At 39.1% G+C, this 19,126-nt stretch overlaps 1 protein-coding gene across 1 annotated transcript in view; it reads left to right on the top strand.

The window, feature by feature from the left end:
- Positions 1-19,126, top strand: part of CACNA1C (calcium voltage-gated channel subunit alpha1 C) — a 493,743-nt gene that overhangs the window by 305,075 nt on the left and 169,542 nt on the right. Inside the window, exons 6-7 of the mRNA XM_055711046.1 lie at positions 12,897-13,058; positions 14,982-15,178. Coding sequence (XP_055567021.1) covers positions 12,897-13,058; positions 14,982-15,178 — 359 coding nt within the window. The remainder of the gene's footprint in view (positions 1-12,896; positions 13,059-14,981; positions 15,179-19,126) is intronic.

Raw genomic sequence — 19,126 nt, 5'->3', positions numbered from 1 at the left:
GAACACCATTTTATATAGTGAGGAAGTAATGCAATTGAGGTAACAAACACAAAGAATTCAAGAAATCCAAAACCACATTTTATTTGAGAACCATGCATTTTTGGAAAGTGGTAAAAAAATGTGAGCCATTACCTGCTTCTATATGTTGAATAGCACATATTAAGTCTTAAGTTTTAAGCAAATACTAACTGGAAGTCAGAAAGACAATAGTTTTTCAAAATGTGTATGCTTCTGGCAAAGTATAGTTGACAGTCATCTGTTTTGCACATGGTTCGCTTTTTAAACACTGTCACTGGTGGAGCTAGGGGCTTAAATTTACCCTCCTGATGCGTGTGAGGTTATGGCATAAACAGCACACCAGTGGAGAATTTTGACTTGCCTTCAGTGTGAGGAGATAGGAGAAGTGGCCTCATCAAGGCTTCCAAAATGTGTAAGATTTATGTGCAGGTACAAAAGAGTAAGCTGGTGGAGACAATACACTTGGCAGTTTGCTGTCACCAAACCCATGTGATAATGGTCATTGACAACAGAAGGAATGGCTGCAAATATATATGGGCAAAATTTAGCTTCCAAATCTTAATTCTGCCTTAAACTTTGTTTTGTTGCATTTAATAACGCCAGCTTTTGCCAAGTCCAGTTTCTTTCTTTTCTTTTGGGCTCTAAAAGCCGTAGGAAATGTGCTCTCAAGCAGTTTTCTTACGTTCTCCTTCATTCTTGAACAAGACTTCTTGACCATCTGTACCATCTCTCCAGCACATACAGCACCGTTGAGGACAAGTTGCACCACCTTTCCCATGTCATTGCCTAGCTGTTTTTAATCTCAAGTGGCCAATTTGTTTTGCTTTCCTTACAAATGGGAAGGGAGTGGAGAAAAAAGGAGAGAACAGTCTGAACCAAATGTCCTCATTAAGCTTATTTCTTCATAGTTAACTTAAAACTCTACACATGCTTGCAAGTCCTTTATTTACTTAGGTCACCATTACTCAAGGGAGTAAACTGACTCCTGCGTAGTATCTCCCATAGGTAAAGATCATTCATGTGAGAAGGGCTTGCACAATCAGGAGCAAAAGCATGTTTCCTTAAGTGGTATAACCTGCAGAATGATGTAAATTATGGCAGAAGAGTATAGCAAAAGAGGGATTTTCTTAGTAAAGAAGAATACTCTGAGGCACAGACATCTTGTAATAAAGATTTCTCTCATATTTAAGGAATGCCAATGAAAACAGGGAAATATTTGTTGTTTGATCTTGGCTGTGTAGCTCTTTTAAAAATAGCACTAACTACAAATGTACCCAATAACTGTGTCAGCTTTTATCCTACCAATTACTGTGAGTGCTGGCATGATTATTCAACATGTCTTCACAACAGAACAAAACAAAAAATCCCAATACCGTAATGTGAGACCACATCAGGGTGTAGGCAGCCCCTTCCAAATGAAGGAAATAAAACCCACGCTGACATCAAAGAGCAGACATGGAGATAGTAAAAAAATCCTGGCTTGGCTTAGTGAAGAGGTTTTTCAGAAGAGCTCTGGATGGATCAGGCTTTCTAGCACCTTTTTTTATTCTTCATGTAATGCCCAGAGTTCTCATTCAGAATGCACGTAGGGCATGGCTCTGAGAGAGAGCCCATGCCATTAAGATGCTTGTCCTAAAGCAGCTGAAAATCTAGGAATGCCATCTGCTGTCTCCTAAGAACAGTTTGAGTTGTTTAGAAATGCTTTTGTCTGGACCATAAAGGAACAGAAGTATACATACAGATTGTAGCTAACTGGTATCAGCAGGAGTGTGTTGGGTTCCCAGTTGCTCATTTGTAATTGCCTCATTTGTTGCTGCCTCCATGACGGGCGAGGGAAGATATTGCTGTTCCAGATCAAAATAGTAAGGATATGATCTAGTCTGTTTTCTTCTTGTGTTCTCTCCCAGATGACATCTCTACTGTATCTTATGTAGTCCCAAACTTACATCAAATGTTATTTCATACTTTGGTTCAAATTGGCTAAATTTTGCATTGCTTACTAAATTAAGTTCTGGTAAGGAATGATTTGAACTCCTTTGTTCATTTTCTCTAAAGTGAATGTACATCTATTAATTTGTTACTGAACTGTTGGGACTTTTTAACATGCCTGAAGCTTTCTCATCCTCTCTTGAAGAGGTGACTAACACACCAAGTAGCATTTGTTTCAGAAGTGGGACAACAGAAAGTTCACAGAAGAGTGTTTTCCTCAGGACACAAGGCATGCTCCATGACTCTAGTATCATTTGAATTGACTCTGTTTGTACCGGCCTTCCAAAAGCATTGTTAGATGCCTGTGGTCATTGTGATTTTCACAAAGTAATATCAAAACATCAGCAAAGCACAGAGCAGTGGACCAGTCAGATAGTTCTCTCCACCAGTGAGTACATTTTAAGTCTTGTTTAGTCTCCAAATACAGTATTTTTTTCAGTGATTATCTGAATTTGTAATAATATTGCTTCTTGTACAAGTGCTATAGGAAGAAAAAACCCAAAGCACACTGAACTGAGAGGAGGCAAATCTGAGGAAATATATTTTAAAATTTCAGTGGCTACATAAATCTATTGGAGACCTTCCCTCTGCTCTTTAATCAAGCTTCTCCAATATCAGCTACTGCCTTCTGAGTTACATCTGCTTGATATTACTGTGCTAGCTGAGAACACAGAAATATTGGCTGGTATGAACAACTAATAAACTTTTCTATGCTTAAGATGTTCACTGATGGAACAAATCATATGTTGATGTGATCATAGGGAAGTATTGACCAAAGGCAAATACAGCCCACCTAACTTGCCCCGTCTCTTTATATTTTATCGAAGTTATTTTATCAAAATTTTCTTTCTGCAAGGGAGAAGGGAAGATCAGTCATCTTTCTTAATCTCCCTTTTTCCCAGAAGCAGATCCAATTCCTGTTTAACACATGTAACAATAACCTATCCCATATGTGTTTTGCCCTTTGTTGCAACTATTTTCCTGAGTTGGCTGAATAGCTATGCCTCTTATTTTTTGAGTTTTTATCTTTTCCTGGTTTGCCTTGCCACATCAATCACAATTCAGAAAACATCTGCTAGCCCTCTGCAAAAAATCTTTTTTTAAACTTCAGTAATGCTAAAGCTGCTCAACATCTTTACATCAGAAGCATTTTTGACAGAAAATAGCTGATGAAATAAAATAAATAGAAGAAAATATAAAAATTCTATTTTTGTCACTTTTTTCATGTGGCGTACTAAATTTTGTTTTCCTCAAGAGTGGAAAGATCTATAGAAATCCAATTTCATTATCAGATTACAAAACCTCCCCTCTAAATTTTCTTCAAGAACCTAATCTTTCAATCAGATACCATTCTTGCAGAGGACTTCCCTTTTTTGAAGGCAGTAGTACACACCTGGTCTGAGAATTGGGACATATCAAATGCTCTGTATCTTAGATGTAGAATCTGTTGGTTTGTTTCCTCTTATATTACTGTTAACACATTAAACTAGAAGCCTGGCTAACATTTCTGTCTTGTTTTGTGTTGGTTGTTGTGTTTACTGATTTTTTTTTTCTGCAGTAACTGTTGCTTCTTGTTGTTCAGCACATTTCTGCAATTGATGTTTTATCACAGGTTGTTGTTGTATATTGGTTTTTTAATATGTGATGGAAGTTACCAAAAGGTAAATTTCCTTTCAATCAGGTTTGATTTCTTGGTCAGAAATCAAACCAGTATATCCATGTATCCATACACACAGGCTTTACAAAGGCCTGTTTTAGATCTAACAGTTCTGTTGTTTAGTATAAACAGCACCCAATGAAAGAATTTAGGGTTGAATCTCACCCCTATTCTCAAAATATAGGTGAAAATTTAAACTCAAGCTTTAGCCCATCTTTTTCTTTTCACATTCCAGTGTTGACACTGTTATTTCATTTAAAATCCGTAATTTGGAGGGGGGCAAATACCACTCAGATTTATATTTGTAGACTTCTGTATCATAAAGAATTTAATTTAGCTGTTTATTTTGTAGCAGGAAAGCCTTATTATTCCCTCTTGACAGCTTATTATATGTAAAAGGAAATTCAAAATAAATAAATGTTTAGTTCCAATGCATTCCAGCAATATGCACGCAGTCTGTACTAAAATCTTTGGAATTGTGCAAGTCATAAAGAAAGTTACAAAGGAAGTAAATATCAATAAAGAACCATTCTTTTGTCTGACAAATACATTTTTGTGAAAACTGCAACCATTAATTTTTCTGTCCAAACAGCTACTTAGTGAGCTAAGGGAGGTTTTGCTTATTATATCAGAAGGCATTTTTCTCCCTAAAGCTGTTTTATTATCTGATGCCTGCAAGCAGAGCTTAAGCCTAATCAGGTTTATAAAAATCAAAAGCAGTAGTCTTACTAATGTGGAAAATAAAAAAAGCTGGAGCTTAGGTAGTCTGAGTTGGGACTGATTAACCACTGAAAAGATGAGTCCCTAAATCCAAACTCTCTTCTTAAAACTAAGAGGCAAAGTTGTTCAGATTTATCTGGCCATGTCTTTTCAAGGATTTTGCCATTGTACCATGAATTTTCATTAACAGCATTTTCAGTAGTTTAAAAAGAGAAAACAAATCCCATGTGTGCATCAAGACAGTAACATGGCAGTGGTCACACATCATGTGGTTCACGTAAATTCTTTCTTTACCTGATCAGGTAACTTTCTATTTTTAGGTTCTCAAAATTCTCCTGAAAACCCTGTATGACACTGATTTTGAAAACGTCATGCTATCTATGTCTCTCCAGAGCTTAGTCTAATCTAAGCCCATTAAGCACTATCCGAAGTTAGGAGGTGGAGTGAGTTTTCCTCTCCGGGGCTATATAGCCTGTTTTTGTCACATACAACGCTGCAGTTCTAGATAGATAGCTATCTAAAGAGAAAGTTTTAGGGTTTATCCAGTATTTTGTTGTACTTTTTCTATCATGAGATGGTAAAACTTAGCGTAGCTCATGGTATGCCAGTTATGATAGGCTTGGAGCATTTAACCTGCAAGATCAATTTTTGTCATCAATGTATTTTTCTCCAAGTACCACAAAACTGTAATATTATCATCTCTGGGTGCACTTCTACATTTACAGGATCCCTGTTAACATCTGTTACCTTGCTAGCTTTTACCTTTTCTAAACCTGTTCACAAGTGGTAAGTTAGAAAGAGCAGCAGGAGAATGAGCTCAGACAGCTAAAAGACTCTTTGTAAGACAGGAAGGATTATTTAGTGATGAAAAAAAAAGGGGCTAATGTCCACTTACCTGGGGAGCTATGAGAATGAACAGTTAAAAATAACGCTGTTCATGATCCTGAGGTTCTGGCAGCTTTACAAAGGCATTTGTAATCCAGCAGTCATTAGTCCTCCACTTAAATGCTGGTACTGTCACAATTGAGACCCAAGTGCTTTGAAGCCCATTCCTGTTACCATGATGCTTTAGCACTTACAGGTGTCCATAGTTCCTTGTTTCAAAAACTACATCCTTAGGACACAGTAATGTGTGTAGTTATTCCTCAGAGCTGTGTACAAACAACATCTGGCATTCTGAAACAAAGCTCTTTCATCATTTCAGTTTTCTCAGTTCAGAGACTGAGATATATTGGTTTGGGGGTTTTTATGTTCACTTGACCAGACTAAAGATGGTACAGCATTTTGACACATTCCTATACCAGTTATGTGAGTGAATCCAGTGGCACAGAACTGGATCAAAAATTTGCTCCGGTACTGCAGCTTGCAAGATTGTCACAGCTGTGCTTGAACATGAAGAAATTAAAAAAAAGGTGGAAGTGTGATGGATCATCTCACTAAGAACATGCGCAGTCTTCTGGCCAGACTGACTTTGGTTTTGCATAGCTCCGCAGGGAGAGGGGCAAATAAAAGTTCTTCCTATTTGTGATCATTCACAGTGATTAGGTATAGATAAAACCTTTACAATGAGCCCAAGAACAGTTTTCTTGGAGAGCCCATGATTGTCCATCAGCAGAAAATTAAAGCCATTTCCTGGGAAAGCATGACAGCTGATTCTTGCTGGCCTAGGAACTGCCAGGACTCCTGCATGCCCTTTACCTGCCTTACCTTCAGCCCATCTTTAGGAATCCCTGTCGGGCAGTGAATGCCTTACCTCACCCTCCCCCATCTCAGTGTAAGACTGCTTTACAGCACACTGTGGTCCTTGTTCAAAACAGCCTCAAAGTAAACTTACTGAACTTCATTTGTGGTTTTGCTCGAAATGGTCTTTTTTCTGTGATGTGCAGTTTTCAGCAGATAGGCAGTTGCCGCTTTTCTCTCCATGCTCCTTCTCTGTATGCAGGTAGCTGCATGGGAGGGACACTACAACTTTTTTTTTTTTTTTTCTTTTTTTCCACTTTTTTTTTTTTACATTCAAAGTCTGTATATCTTGTGTGGACCTCATCCTCAGCTGAAATGAGCTAAGATCAAATGGCTGGAAAATAAAGTTGAGATTGTAGGAGCCATCTGATGTGCTGGGACTGGAAAGATGGCAAGGTCTTCTAATCAGCAAGCAACTTTGTAAGAAAGCGAATACTTACATACTTTGAAAAAAAGCTGCTAAAAAAGGTTGAAGTCCCCAGGAGGGGAGAGGGATGCCTCTGTGACTGGTAATAGAGGTTTCTTCCAGCAGAGAGGCAAAAAGCCTAAGGCAGTGTGTACATTTATCCAACCATCTTCCTCAGGCACCCAAAAACTGCAGCTGAGTGGCCACCATGCTGAGGGCAAGCTGTATTGTCTGGCTGCCTATGTTAGGTCACTGACAAGCAGAGGACATTGAAGATTAATTGCTTCCCAAGAAGAAAGGATCCAGAAGAAAGAGCTGGGTTTTGTTGTGGCTTTTGTTTTTGTTCTGCTATTCCTTTCTCGCCTCAACGAATGAGGCAAGGGCAGTATTGCAAGACTTGACAAGTACAAAACAATAGTATTTGTGTACACATGCCCATTTGTATGAATCTGCTTTTGTGTGTGTGCATGTATTTCAGTTTGAGAAGTCAATGAAAACATGGTTTGAAAACAGAAGAATGAGAGCGTTGGGAACAGATGCCAAAACTTTCTTTTTTTATGCATTCCAGCACATGGTTTTGAATTGTATATTTGTATATGTTTAGATGGCATTACCTTCTCCAAAATAGTCACTGTTCAGCTTAAAAACTGTCTTCCCTGGTTTTTCTTTCTTTTCACTTCAGCTGGTTTTCTAGTCCTGCGTCATGTCTTTCCTTCCTATTCCAAGACCACCTTTATTATTCTTGAAATAGAAATGACATCTGCAGCCCAAAGAACGCTGCACTACACCCACAGAATTTGCTTTATCTAGCAATCTGCCACTAATATTTTAAGACTCCAGCAAGACAGTAAGGGGCTACCTCCCCAAATTGTTACTGTACAGCTGTCCTTATCTGAACTGTGCCATATGAGTTCCCTTTGCAACACTGCTGAAGAATGTCCTTGTTTTCCCTCACAAATCATTGCAGAATGTACTTATCCAAGATATCTTGCCATGACTGTGGACAGTTTTGTGATAAAAATGTCTGTCTTTTTCCAGGCTTCCTTTAAAATTGGTATAAAGCCTTTCATATTTATGAATATTTAATATTTTTCCATTTTCTTAGCCAATGCCTATTTTATTAAGCAATAAACATCCACTTTGGGGAATATTACTGGTTATATTGCTTGTGCTTTGGAAATAGAGATAACTGTAGTGGCAGTCTCTTAGTGTATCATCTGAAGTAACTGTGATTTGTGGGTAGGCCTAGCTTGTGGCTGGGGATGCTGCATAAACTCTACCACTTAAGAGTGGTTCCCAGAAGTGATCTGACTCAGGCGCTGTGCTGAGTCACAAATCCTCCCCTGCTTCCTCCTTGCTTGCAGAAAGTAGTATTTTTCTTCTGAACTATATTAGCAGAAAAATAATTACCTCCCACACCTTTGGCACTGGCTTAAGTATGAAAATCTGTGTGTTTGTGTGTGTGTATCAGGAGGTGGAGGAGGGATGGATGGAGTCGAAAGCCCTCTCCTTTCCCTTTTATTCCTACTCATTCCCAGAAGGTCATTTGTATGAGACTGTGCCTGCTCATACTCCTGATTCAGGCAACACCGTGATGTAAGCAGAACATAGCCCTGCAAAACTAATGAAGGGTTTTGACTTAGGATATGCTTTCTCTGAATATCTGTACTACTAATATGATGAGAACAGGAAACCACCCTGTCCCGCAAACCAAGTTTTATCCAAAATTGAAGACACTTGAAAATGTGAGATAGAGCTGTGCTTGCAAAGGCTGAAATGTTTTTTTCTGAGACCAACCTACCATTAGTTTCTTTGGATATGTTCCACAGCACAACAATGCCAAGTGCATTTTAGCAGCTGGGCCTGGTATACTTTTTTTTTTTGTTTGATTGTTTTGTTTTGGTGCCATCTTGCTGTGCATTGGTTGAAGTCCAAAAAAGCTTGTAAGTACACAATGGGGTGTGTAGGTAATCCCATTGCTTTAGGTGCAGACACTTACATGCCTAGAGATAAACACGTTCTTCAATAACTGCCTGAACTGATGATACAGCAACCAGCCTCTCTCATGATTGTCTTCCTGGAAGAAAATCAGCATCATATAATAGCTCTAAAATACCTGCAGCATTCCTAACAGCGTATTTCTCATAGCTTTGAGACCGATCAGTGTTGCTTCCTACAACCTCTTTTCCTTCTTTCTTCTGTATTCCTTGTAGTCCCCAGTTGTGCCCTAAACTTTTGGGTTGACGCAGTCCTCTAGAGGCTGAAAAGGGCTTGACCTGGTATAAAAAGCAATGTTGTTCCCATGTAATAAATATTTAAAATGTTTTATCAGTGTAAATAAACGCTAAATTCTGTAAGCCCAGGGAATGGCACTAACATGTTTTCCTTACTAAAACATTTATGGAGTCAGTGTCTGCCAGCAGAATGCAGCCAAGATGGTTTTTTTTAAAGGTAAACTGAAGTGCTTTTAAAATAAATACTAAGAGCTGTTTAAGATCTTCAATTATTAACAGAAGAAAAACGCGGGCTGAAAAACTGCAAACAGTCCCTTTTGTGGCACTTTCCCTAATCTCTCTGAAGTTTTCTCCTTGTCCAGCCTGGAGTGAGTTCCTTAAGGCAGATGGTGTGCCTTCACAGATGTCTGGAGAGGGTCTAGTACATGAAGAGAGCTTCCATGAATGCATAAGTACATTTAGAATACCAGATATTTGAAAACCATTTATTTTTATATTTTCTTGTCAGAACATAAGTTCAGGAGACTGAATTTATGTTGGTCAACGATGGCATTGCCAGCCTCTGTAGAGCAGTGGTAAAAAAACAGCTCTTCACTCTGCTGTGGGAAGGCAGTTTTGGCACCACCTACCTGAAAAACAGCTTTGCAGCCTGATCAGGTCACCAGGCATTCTGATTTAGTTATGATTATAAGCTGCACAGCCCATTGCTAGGAGCACAAGCCTTACCTCCACAAGGGAGAAAATGTCAAAGGTGTGCAATGGTGTATTACAGGAAGCGTCAGACAAGTGGAATTGTATTGCCCCCTGTATGTGAGCACCCATACTGGCTGATATCAGTGTGTCACAGATTAAGAGCATGCCTGAGACAGGACAGATAAGTCTTTTTCATATCAGTTTGACACTCTTTTCTGCCTCTGCTCAAGGAAAGAGCATGTACAAGTGTGCAGAATTTCTCACCATTGGTTAGAAAAAGCTTTGTGGCTGCATGTAAGGGCATAATTTGCCTTGATTTACCCTGATTAGAAATGCATCCGAACATCCACAGACACTGATCTGCACCTCTTAGATTTCAGAATACAGATTTGATGTGTTTTGAAGCGTGAGGGTTTTTTAATATAAAAGTATCTCTCTTTGTTCGACCTACCCATGGCTTTCCCCAGTTCCTTTAATCCTTCTTTATCTGCTCTCCCTGTTCTCCCTGCTTACTACCACACTGACTTTTCTGATTGTCCAGGCTTGGTTCTTCATGCCATTCCTTGCAACAGCTTTTCATGCTGCAAGTGGCTGCCTGAACTGAGAATAAAGTAATTTACTAGCAGCAGCTATATTGCAGCAATAACCTTGCTATAATAACAATGCGGGGAGCGTGGTGATGTGTATATACCCCTTGCCCTTCTACAAGTAGCATTCATTACGTCTTCTAAGAGGACATTTCTGAAGTGGTTGCATAGTTAGCAGTTTTAAACTTTTAGAAACTCTCTGAATACTTTAATGGTAATGTATTTAAGCTTGCTAATCAGTGGAGTCATGTGGATTTAAAAACGGACTGCCCTAACGGGGTACTGCACAGCACACATCGGTTCATGCTAACAGTATTCAATAGCTCTAAGTTGGTTTACTATCCTCAAGAAGCTTTTCTCTAATTAAGCTAGCTGAAGCTCCTGTAAATGTTCTGGTGGTACATGTTCCCCTAGACTGTCTAAAACTCTTGTCATCTCATGGTTAGGGTGCAAGCCTTTGATTTCACAAACACTGCTTTGTTAACACAAAGGGCATTGGTTTGTGCGGGTGTTATCTTCTCTGGACATCTGTAGTACACTGAAGCACTTCCATGGTGTGGGTGATAATGAAGCTGTATTCAAAATGAAAGAGCTTTTTGTTCAAAATTGTGTCTGTCCTCAGTACCCTCTCAAGAGCACTGGGTATATCCTATGATGAATATTAAATCAATTAATAACAATAATTAAGGGTAAATTACATCAGACATTTTATTAGAACTCTTAACTTTGTAATCTTGGCTACATTTTGGATTAATAAGACTCCTAAAATCACTTAAATTAGAGGCCTTTCTTCACTTTTGTGTAGATTTATTTGAACTTACAAATATTTCAATCTGCAAAGTTTTTGGGTTTTTTCAGGTTCATAGCCATCTGTAGTCTTTTAACTTTCTTGTATTATACCTTGTTTGGGAGAAGGTGGGACATCGTTTTAATTTTCTGGTGAATGTAACATTCTCAACTGCTGTAAAGTATTGGAGTGATGTTGATGTGGACTGCAATCAATCTTCTGTATATATTTAGAATTAGTAGACTGAATGAGGTGACTATCTAGGGAGAAAGGCTGACTGCCTCACGTAATCACAGCAATATTATTTCCCCAGAGACATTGCTTATCCAGAATAAGTTACCTAGAGGTAACTTTGAGCAAGCAGAATGGCCCACTCTTGCACTGGATGAGTTTTAATCCTGGCAGTATTGTACTTCGTGCAAGGATCTCTTTATGAAAGCCAGAATGTTTCATACTGAATATCACTCCCTTTGGATAGTAGCATGAACCATTAACAGGTGACTGAACTGACTGCAGACACCTAAAAAAATGTTCTGACTAGAGGGATGCTAGTAGCCACCTTTGGATTAATAGCAGTTAGTGAATGATCTTACTGGCCTGGCAGCTGATACCACCTTTTGGTTGCTTCTGCTGCGTTCCTACATGGCTGGGGAGAAAATGCAGAGGCACAGCCTTAGCTGTGAATTGACAAGTGGATTGTCTACAAGTGGAAGTGCTTGTCAAGACATGCGTCATCCCTTTTAGAAAGTATTTAAATTATTTTTTTTTAAAAAAAGCAATAAAAATGAAAATGTAAGATCTTAGATGATAGATTTTAAAAGTTAATAGTTATCGCAAACTCTCTTGGCAGATGTATAACAGACATTCACAACTCATGAATCACTTTTTTCAAAAATCACAGCTAATATCAACTTCCCTGAGGAGATGACAGCATTTGCAGGAGACATTAATGGCTTCTGGTGCTCAATCATTGCAAAATCATGAGCTCGTAATTGTTCTGATCTGGCTATTTGTAGAAGATAGAGTTCTAGAGGTCTCTCAATACTTCCAACATTAATAACTTGCCAGTGACAGTTGTTGCCATCACTGCTACCAGTGATAACAAATTTAAGACATTTGTAAATGCAAATCCTTACTAAAGGTTTGTGATGCTGGCTTTGTTATTCTGGTTTTACAAATGAGGAGGAGACAGAGGCAGGCCCATGCATCTGCAGCTTGAGTCAACTGCATCTGAGGGTAGAGCTGCTTAGCACTTCAGCAAACTGGTACAAGTCACCTTCCCTATGCCATTCTGGAAGTGTTTGGCTCGCTCATGATTGTGTCTCATACCAGCCTCATGCCTTAACAGCCATGTAATAATATTTTGTTCATACCCCTTTCTAGGGACCTGGACAATCTCTGTTACAGAGTGATCCCTGAATCTTGGGGCAAAACCAGCACTGCTGGTTCTGACTTTCCCTCTGTTCAGACTGAAGTTGGACTGCAGGGAGATCCTAAGAGGGCTGGGAGCTCTCAGTCGGTATGGGTTTGATGCTCCTTCAGCATCTCAGGTGCTGCCTGACACTGGTTGGACCTCTGGACAGACCCAGAATCAGAGTAGGGACATGGTTTCAATTTGGCATCTTTCCCCATGCTCTGGAGTGCAGCTCTATGGTACCCCAGCACTTACCTACTTGCGTGTTCCCACTGTCCTTGTCCTGCTTCAGTTCTGGTTGTTCTTTGGTTTTCCCATGCTTTAACTCTCCTCAGTACCATCTGGGGAACACCTTAGGTCTGGTTTTCAAGAACAGGCAAAATAGCTAATGTGTTCCCTCCCCAGGGCAGTGGTATTTTGGTGACAGGTAAGGTAATAGCTGCTTTACTTTAGTCTGTGATCCAGGGTGCAATGGTAAATTTGTGAAATGTTGGAGATCTTCTGGAGGAACGTGATACGTAAATGTACATCTTATAATCATCAAGATAATGAGTTCAGTGAAGGGGAATGAGATAAAAAATGACATATTATTTATAAAGTCTCTAAATTCTGTTTCTTGCTGGTAAGTGCTTCCTTCTGTTCTCTCTGCAGGTCTCCAGGTGGTTTTAAATTCAATTATCAAGGCCATGGTCCCTTTGTTGCACATTGCCCTGCTGGTGCTGTTTGTCATTATTATCTATGCCATCATTGGACTGGAGTTATTCATGGGGAAGATGCATAAGACCTGCTACCATGTTCAAGGGGGACTGATAGGTAAGGGAAACACTGTCGTGCACACAAAGACTTTCTGAGGGAGGCTTTCCTCATACACAGTGGGGCATTTGTGCTGGCACAGGACACAGGCGGCTGTTGCTCTGTGCTGTGTACTTGTTTTGGGGTTTCACAGTGGTGGTTCCACTGTTCTGCTTCTTGGTTATGAATCACCTTTGATACAGAAAGACTGTCTCCAGCACTGAGTTTAGGTTGTTCATCTTGGGCGCTTAGTTGTTGGCCTGACTGTAAAGGCTGTATGTAAAACTGTCTGAATTCCTGCCAAACACAGCAGTGGACTTTTTAATGTGGGCCTTTGGTACTACAAGCCAGCCTAAGTTCTTTAACAAATCACCCAAAGGCTCAAGCAACACTAAAGTAGTGATGTTCACCACTAGCAGACTGAGCTACAAATGAGATGGCATCGGGAAAATGAACAACTCTTACATTTTATTATTAATCTTGTACACAAATACATAGTCATTGTAAACCAGTATCACTGTAAAGGAATATCTAATTGAGGCCCAGTAGTATCCTTTTTTTTAATCACAGACTGTGACTGTGGTTAGAAGTGCAGCTAGTAAAAAAGCAAAATTATATTAATCGGAAAAAACTTTTTGCATGAAGTCTAGCAAGAAATAACTTTCAAATTATTTACAGAAAGCAATATTCAAATTTCAAAATAATTCAATTGTATTGTCACTCACTTATCTAATCATCTGCTCTTTCTCCTTTGATTTACTGAACTTGAACAGCAGTGATTTCCCATGTGGTCGTGGGTGCTAATGTCTAGGATCCAGTTCAGCTCATAACCAAAAAAAATATTGTATCATAGGAAATTGTTTCAGAAGTTCTGTATTTTCTGGGTTTATAAAGTCAGCAGATGTCATTTTCTGGAAATGATGCTAGAACTATAATGAATTGTCAGTCTGGTTTATACCTTTGAAGTGTATCTTTCCCCTTACTGTCTGGAATTATTTACATTACAACCTCTAATTCTAATATTGCTGTTTCTGGCATGCTTTTTAATAACGAAAATGTGATCATAACTCTTGGAAAACTGCATTTTTTTGCCATGTAAGATGAGAAACAAACATAATTACCTGCTCCCACACACATACATACCTGTATCTGTTATAAATGTAGCACCAAGCTCTGAAATATGTGTATTTAAAAAAATCCTATTGCAAGAGGTTTTATGCATATAAAAATGTCTTTTATGGCATTTTTCATATATCAAAGCATTTAGGCAGGCTTGGTGTATGGGTTCTCAGACCTTTAGAAACACCTGTACAGAGTAAGGGGTGGATAATCGAGCAGTGGTCTTATAGAGCTTCTGAGTGCCGCTGTACTAATGATAAACTGCCACACAGCTTCTAGACTCTGAAAGAGCAGAGCCCCAGACACTCTCTGCTGTAATTTAGCAGTGGCTCACCACCATATCAACCTATCTCCAGAGCACTGAAGCCTGTCTGCCACAGGAGTTCAGCCTCCTTCAACGCAGCGCCAGTGCGTGCTGGAGTTCCCTTCCAAGACTAACCCAAATGCCAGTGACTGAAGTATGAAAACACTGGTCATAACATGCAGCCTAAAGAAATGTAACGCACTTGATTGAATATTCCCTCTCAAGTTGAAAGGCATGATTTCTTCCTTATATGAGGATATGCTTTAAAAAAAAGTCCATCTCAGTTTTGACTGTAAAATTTGACAGCTTGGCCATTAGTTTTACAAAAAGAAAGTGAAGCATAGCAAAACATCCCTCTGCCCATTAAAATGAATGTAGTTGCTTGTGTATTCCTAGAAAAATCTGTCAAATCAACTACAAAATGAATCTGTTAAAATCAGATATACTTCACTCACTTATCATAGTGTGTCAAACAGCAATTAGTTCTCTTCATCTCCTTTTTCTCCCTCCTCTCCTTTAAGATACACCTGCAGAAGATGATCCATCTCCCTGTGCCCCCCAGTCTGCGCATGGGCGGCAGTGTCAGAATGGCACAGAGTGCAAAGCAGGCTGGGAGGGACCTAAGCACGGCATTACGAACTTTGACAATTTTGCTTTTGCCATGCTGACGGTGTTTCAGTGCATCACAATGGAGGGCTGGACAGATGTACTGTACTGGGTACGTATCCGAAAATGATAACCTGAAAGGCCTGCTTATCTACTACAGCTATGTTGAAACTTCAGGGCTTTTGCTTTCTTTCTTGTTCTATATAGTGAAGGCATGGTTGCTAGCATGGAGATTTAGTTAATTAATAATATTAGTGGGGAAAATGGGAGGATTTATCTGGCAAAGTTAAATCAAATGTAAATTTTGACTTTCTGTTGATATTTTAATGTTGATAGATGGCACGTGGCTTATTGGTTTGAAGATTTGCAATGTACCTTTGTTGAGCAGAATGTCATGTAAAGACTCTCTCTGCAGGAGTGGAATATCTCGTACATCTCCAGATTACTGATGTAAAAGTATTTGTGACAGATAACTGCGTGCTCTACCCATGGCATTAGTGTTACAAAGGCACTGCGCTGATCAGCTCATAGGTTTTACAAGAAAGGCCTCACAAATCCCTTTTCATGATGGTACTGCCCCTGATTAGGACTTTTATCATAATAGTATTACAATAAAGTCTTCTAACTCTGGTATTGATACCGATCACGGTTACACATTTAGTCAAAACATTATATTATCTTTAATCTAAATACAGTCTCATCTTGTCCTTTGCCCTAATTCTGGAAGTTTCAGTAGCTTTAGTTGCTACTTTGTAATTCCTAATGTTGGGAAATTCAGCAGCAATACAATTATACTGTTGGAGTTAAAATCCTGCTTAGCCTTCACCTGTAAACCAGATATAAACGTCTTTCTGGATTCCGCTCTTGCCATCAACTTTTGCAGCAATACCTTATGGTTCAGGAATTTAATTCACACACCGATCAGTCTTGCCTGTGAAGGCTAACCTGGACTGTGACTAACTTTGAAGACTGGCATATTATGACACCTGGTTCTCCAAGGTGGTAAGATGTGCTACAATGCACGATGGAATTTAACTCAAGAGGACCTAAAGCACACAAAAGGATAATCTGGACTGAGGCAGCTTGCACTGTTAATCAACATCAGCTTCTCTCTTAAACATGAGCCAGAAGCTGCCTTCTACCCACCAGTGAGTTAGAGTTTACAAGATTTCCCTTTGAAGATTTAGCTTATCTGCAATAGATATTCTCTGTGTGGAACAGCAAGCAGTTGTCTCTTTATCCTTGTAAATTTAGATTAGAATTGTGACTCTAGCTTCCTTCTAATGCCTAAGATAAAGAGTAGAGATTAAGCCACAAGAAGAGTCTGGGTCTCAGAGCACAAAAATTGCCTTTATTTGAAAAGAGGGTATAGATTAAAAAAATAATGAGGAAGAACAGAAGCAGAGTCAGAAAAGGAACTGGGCAAAACCACGTCACAGCTCAGCTGTGACTATATATATCATACTTGTTTTTTATCACATTTAGCTCACATTCCTCCAGTCTTTTTGTGATTGAGAGGATTAATAGGTAGTTCAGGGGAAATAGGAGAGTGTAAAAGATATCAGAAATAAACACGAAAATATTGGCAGAGTATACCATTTAATATTGTGAAACCTGTCCACAAGTTACCATCATTTCCTCCAAAGGCACGTGTTATGAAAGACCGTGCCAATCCCCACCCTTTTGGGTCCATGCGTCATTTAAGTGACTGTATGTGAATCATGCAGAACTCAGCTATCAGTTACCTAATAACAGGAGCCAAAAGCATATACTCACTGCTAAATGATTTTCTATCATGACTGCTGCAGATGTTCTGATTATTTTATGGTGTTCCTGCAACAACCTGGATTTTAACTGTTGGTTTTTGTTTGGTATTGTCAGCTTTTTTCACCAATTTTCTGAGCTTTTTCTTTAGAGACAGTGTGATGAACTGAGACCTGCAATTAATATACATTTATGGTCATTATTGTTAGGGGCATCCATATATTTAGCCTTTTATAGTATGGCTTTGATAGAATGCTTGCTTTGGAAACAAAAGGCTTATTTGTTATCAGCAGTTCCCAGTTATTCCTAGACAAGACTATAAAAGTTAAGAGTTAGCACTGCAGATAAGATTTCAGTAATTAAGGAGGTGGAATTACAGTTTGTACAGAAAAAGATATATCACTTGCGTTTAAAGGCCATGAAATACAAAGTTTTAGTAAATACCTGAACACCTGAGCTGGCAGACATTGTTAAACTGCTGTAAACAATCCTAAGAGCACTATTGTCTCATGTCTTTTTGCCTCTTTGTGTTATATTGACAAAGTGGATAGAAGTCAGCTCTGATCAGTGTTTGCCATATGGCAAAGAAGGTATCTGAGATGCGATGCATATTTCCTTCTGCAGAGGGGTCTGTGCTACTCTGGGGGCAGATGTTGACTGGGCAATTACTACAGGGCACACCTATGAGAAGCATTGTGGCTTTAATACTTATATGTAGAAGCAGTCTGTAAACATTCCCACTGTAATTGTGGCTATTTCAAACCGTATCTATTCTGGTTTGTGCAGTAACCTTTCCAGTCCATGAAAAGAGCATTCTAGCTTAAGCTAGCCAGATCAAAAGGAAGAGTACTTCTGGATAGTAAAGAATAGAAAAGATGCAACATTTCAATTTCTGAGAGTGAAGGAAGAATTTAGTAAGTGGGGTAGGATATAAATATCTATTTTAAACTTAGTGTGAGCCCCTTCATTGTTTCTTTAGTGAAGTCTGACTCAGTTATAACTCTACTCCCTGGCCTTTGCCTTTTCAGCCAAGGAAGAGTGCTTGTAGACAACCCGTTGGGGGCTGCATCTCCACAGGAGTGCAGAAATAGGAGGCCATTTTCTTCTCAAGTAGACAACACTTTGAAAAATCTCCTAAATCCACAGTGAGGTCATGGAAATTAAAATTTACTTTATTAGGAAATAAATCTGCACAGCTTATTAATTTAGAAATCCAGACTTAAAGATCCCCTCTCTCCAACTACATCTTGAGATACTTAGTTGTCCATTTTACACTGAAAGCAAAGTACAGATTAAAGAACAGTGTAAGGAAATGTTGCCTGCAAATCAGTCAATTTTGTAGCTGAAAATTTTAGGTGATGATTTTCAGAGGTCATTCCTTAAACTTAATGATGTAAGCTACTGGGTTAATATTAAAAGTACTGGCCATTCAAATTTCAAGCGGACTGTTAGGTTCTTAGCCCCTCTACAACACAGGGTAAATACTAGCTTTGAGTCTGGGGTCCTGCTGGGGTCAATGGTAAAATTCCAGTTAATTTCAAAATGTCAAAATCTCACCTTCTATTTTGTTAAATCTTGATCATGCTGTTGAGATTTTCCACATGCATTCATAGGTACAACATGAGAGCTTACAGATGCCTAATCAGGGCCTTGGTGTCTGTTGTGATAGAGTCTTCCAAGGACATACATGTGGATGTAGGGAGTTTTGTTTGCTCCCTCCTTAAATGTGAAAACAGGAGCCTGACCTAAAACTCAGCAGAACAACAGATAAAGCTCTGGGCTGAATTACTTGGCTGGAAATGTATGGACAATGGAGCAATTCCCTTGGTTTGAACTTTTCTATAAGTGCTTTTCAATTATATCTTCCTATTTTCTGAAAAACAGCTTTTGAAAGGTACCTCAGTCTCTGCATTCCTCTCAGTGGGAATGGAGAGAGCTTAGCACATTTCAGCATGTTGCCCTGAAAAATATACTAGGAATTTCATGAAACCTATGTCTGTCTTGTGCCACACTTTGCAAGGTTAAACCTGCATGTTTAGAAGTTAGAAAGCTGTATGACCTTCCACAAACCCTGGACTCCTAACCCACTTAATAGCTCTTCCAATTTTACCTTCAGTTTCCTGTTTCCTTCTTTATGCTTCCCTTCGTGCCTTCTCCAGCTTCTTAACTCTGTAGTGAAGCCTGTCTTCTCTCTCATGGAGTACTATTTCCCAGCTTGTGATCCACATCCCCACAAAGAGATAATCAGAGACAGGAAAGCAGTAAACTTTTATTCCCTAGAAGGACTTGACATCAA

Source organism: Falco cherrug, chromosome 5, assembly GCF_023634085.1.
Source record: "Falco cherrug isolate bFalChe1 chromosome 5, bFalChe1.pri, whole genome shotgun sequence".
Taxonomy (NCBI): domain Eukaryota; kingdom Metazoa; phylum Chordata; class Aves; order Falconiformes; family Falconidae; genus Falco; species Falco cherrug.
The sequence above is the reverse complement of the archived record's forward strand: the minus strand, read 5'-3'. Positions and strand labels throughout refer to the sequence as shown.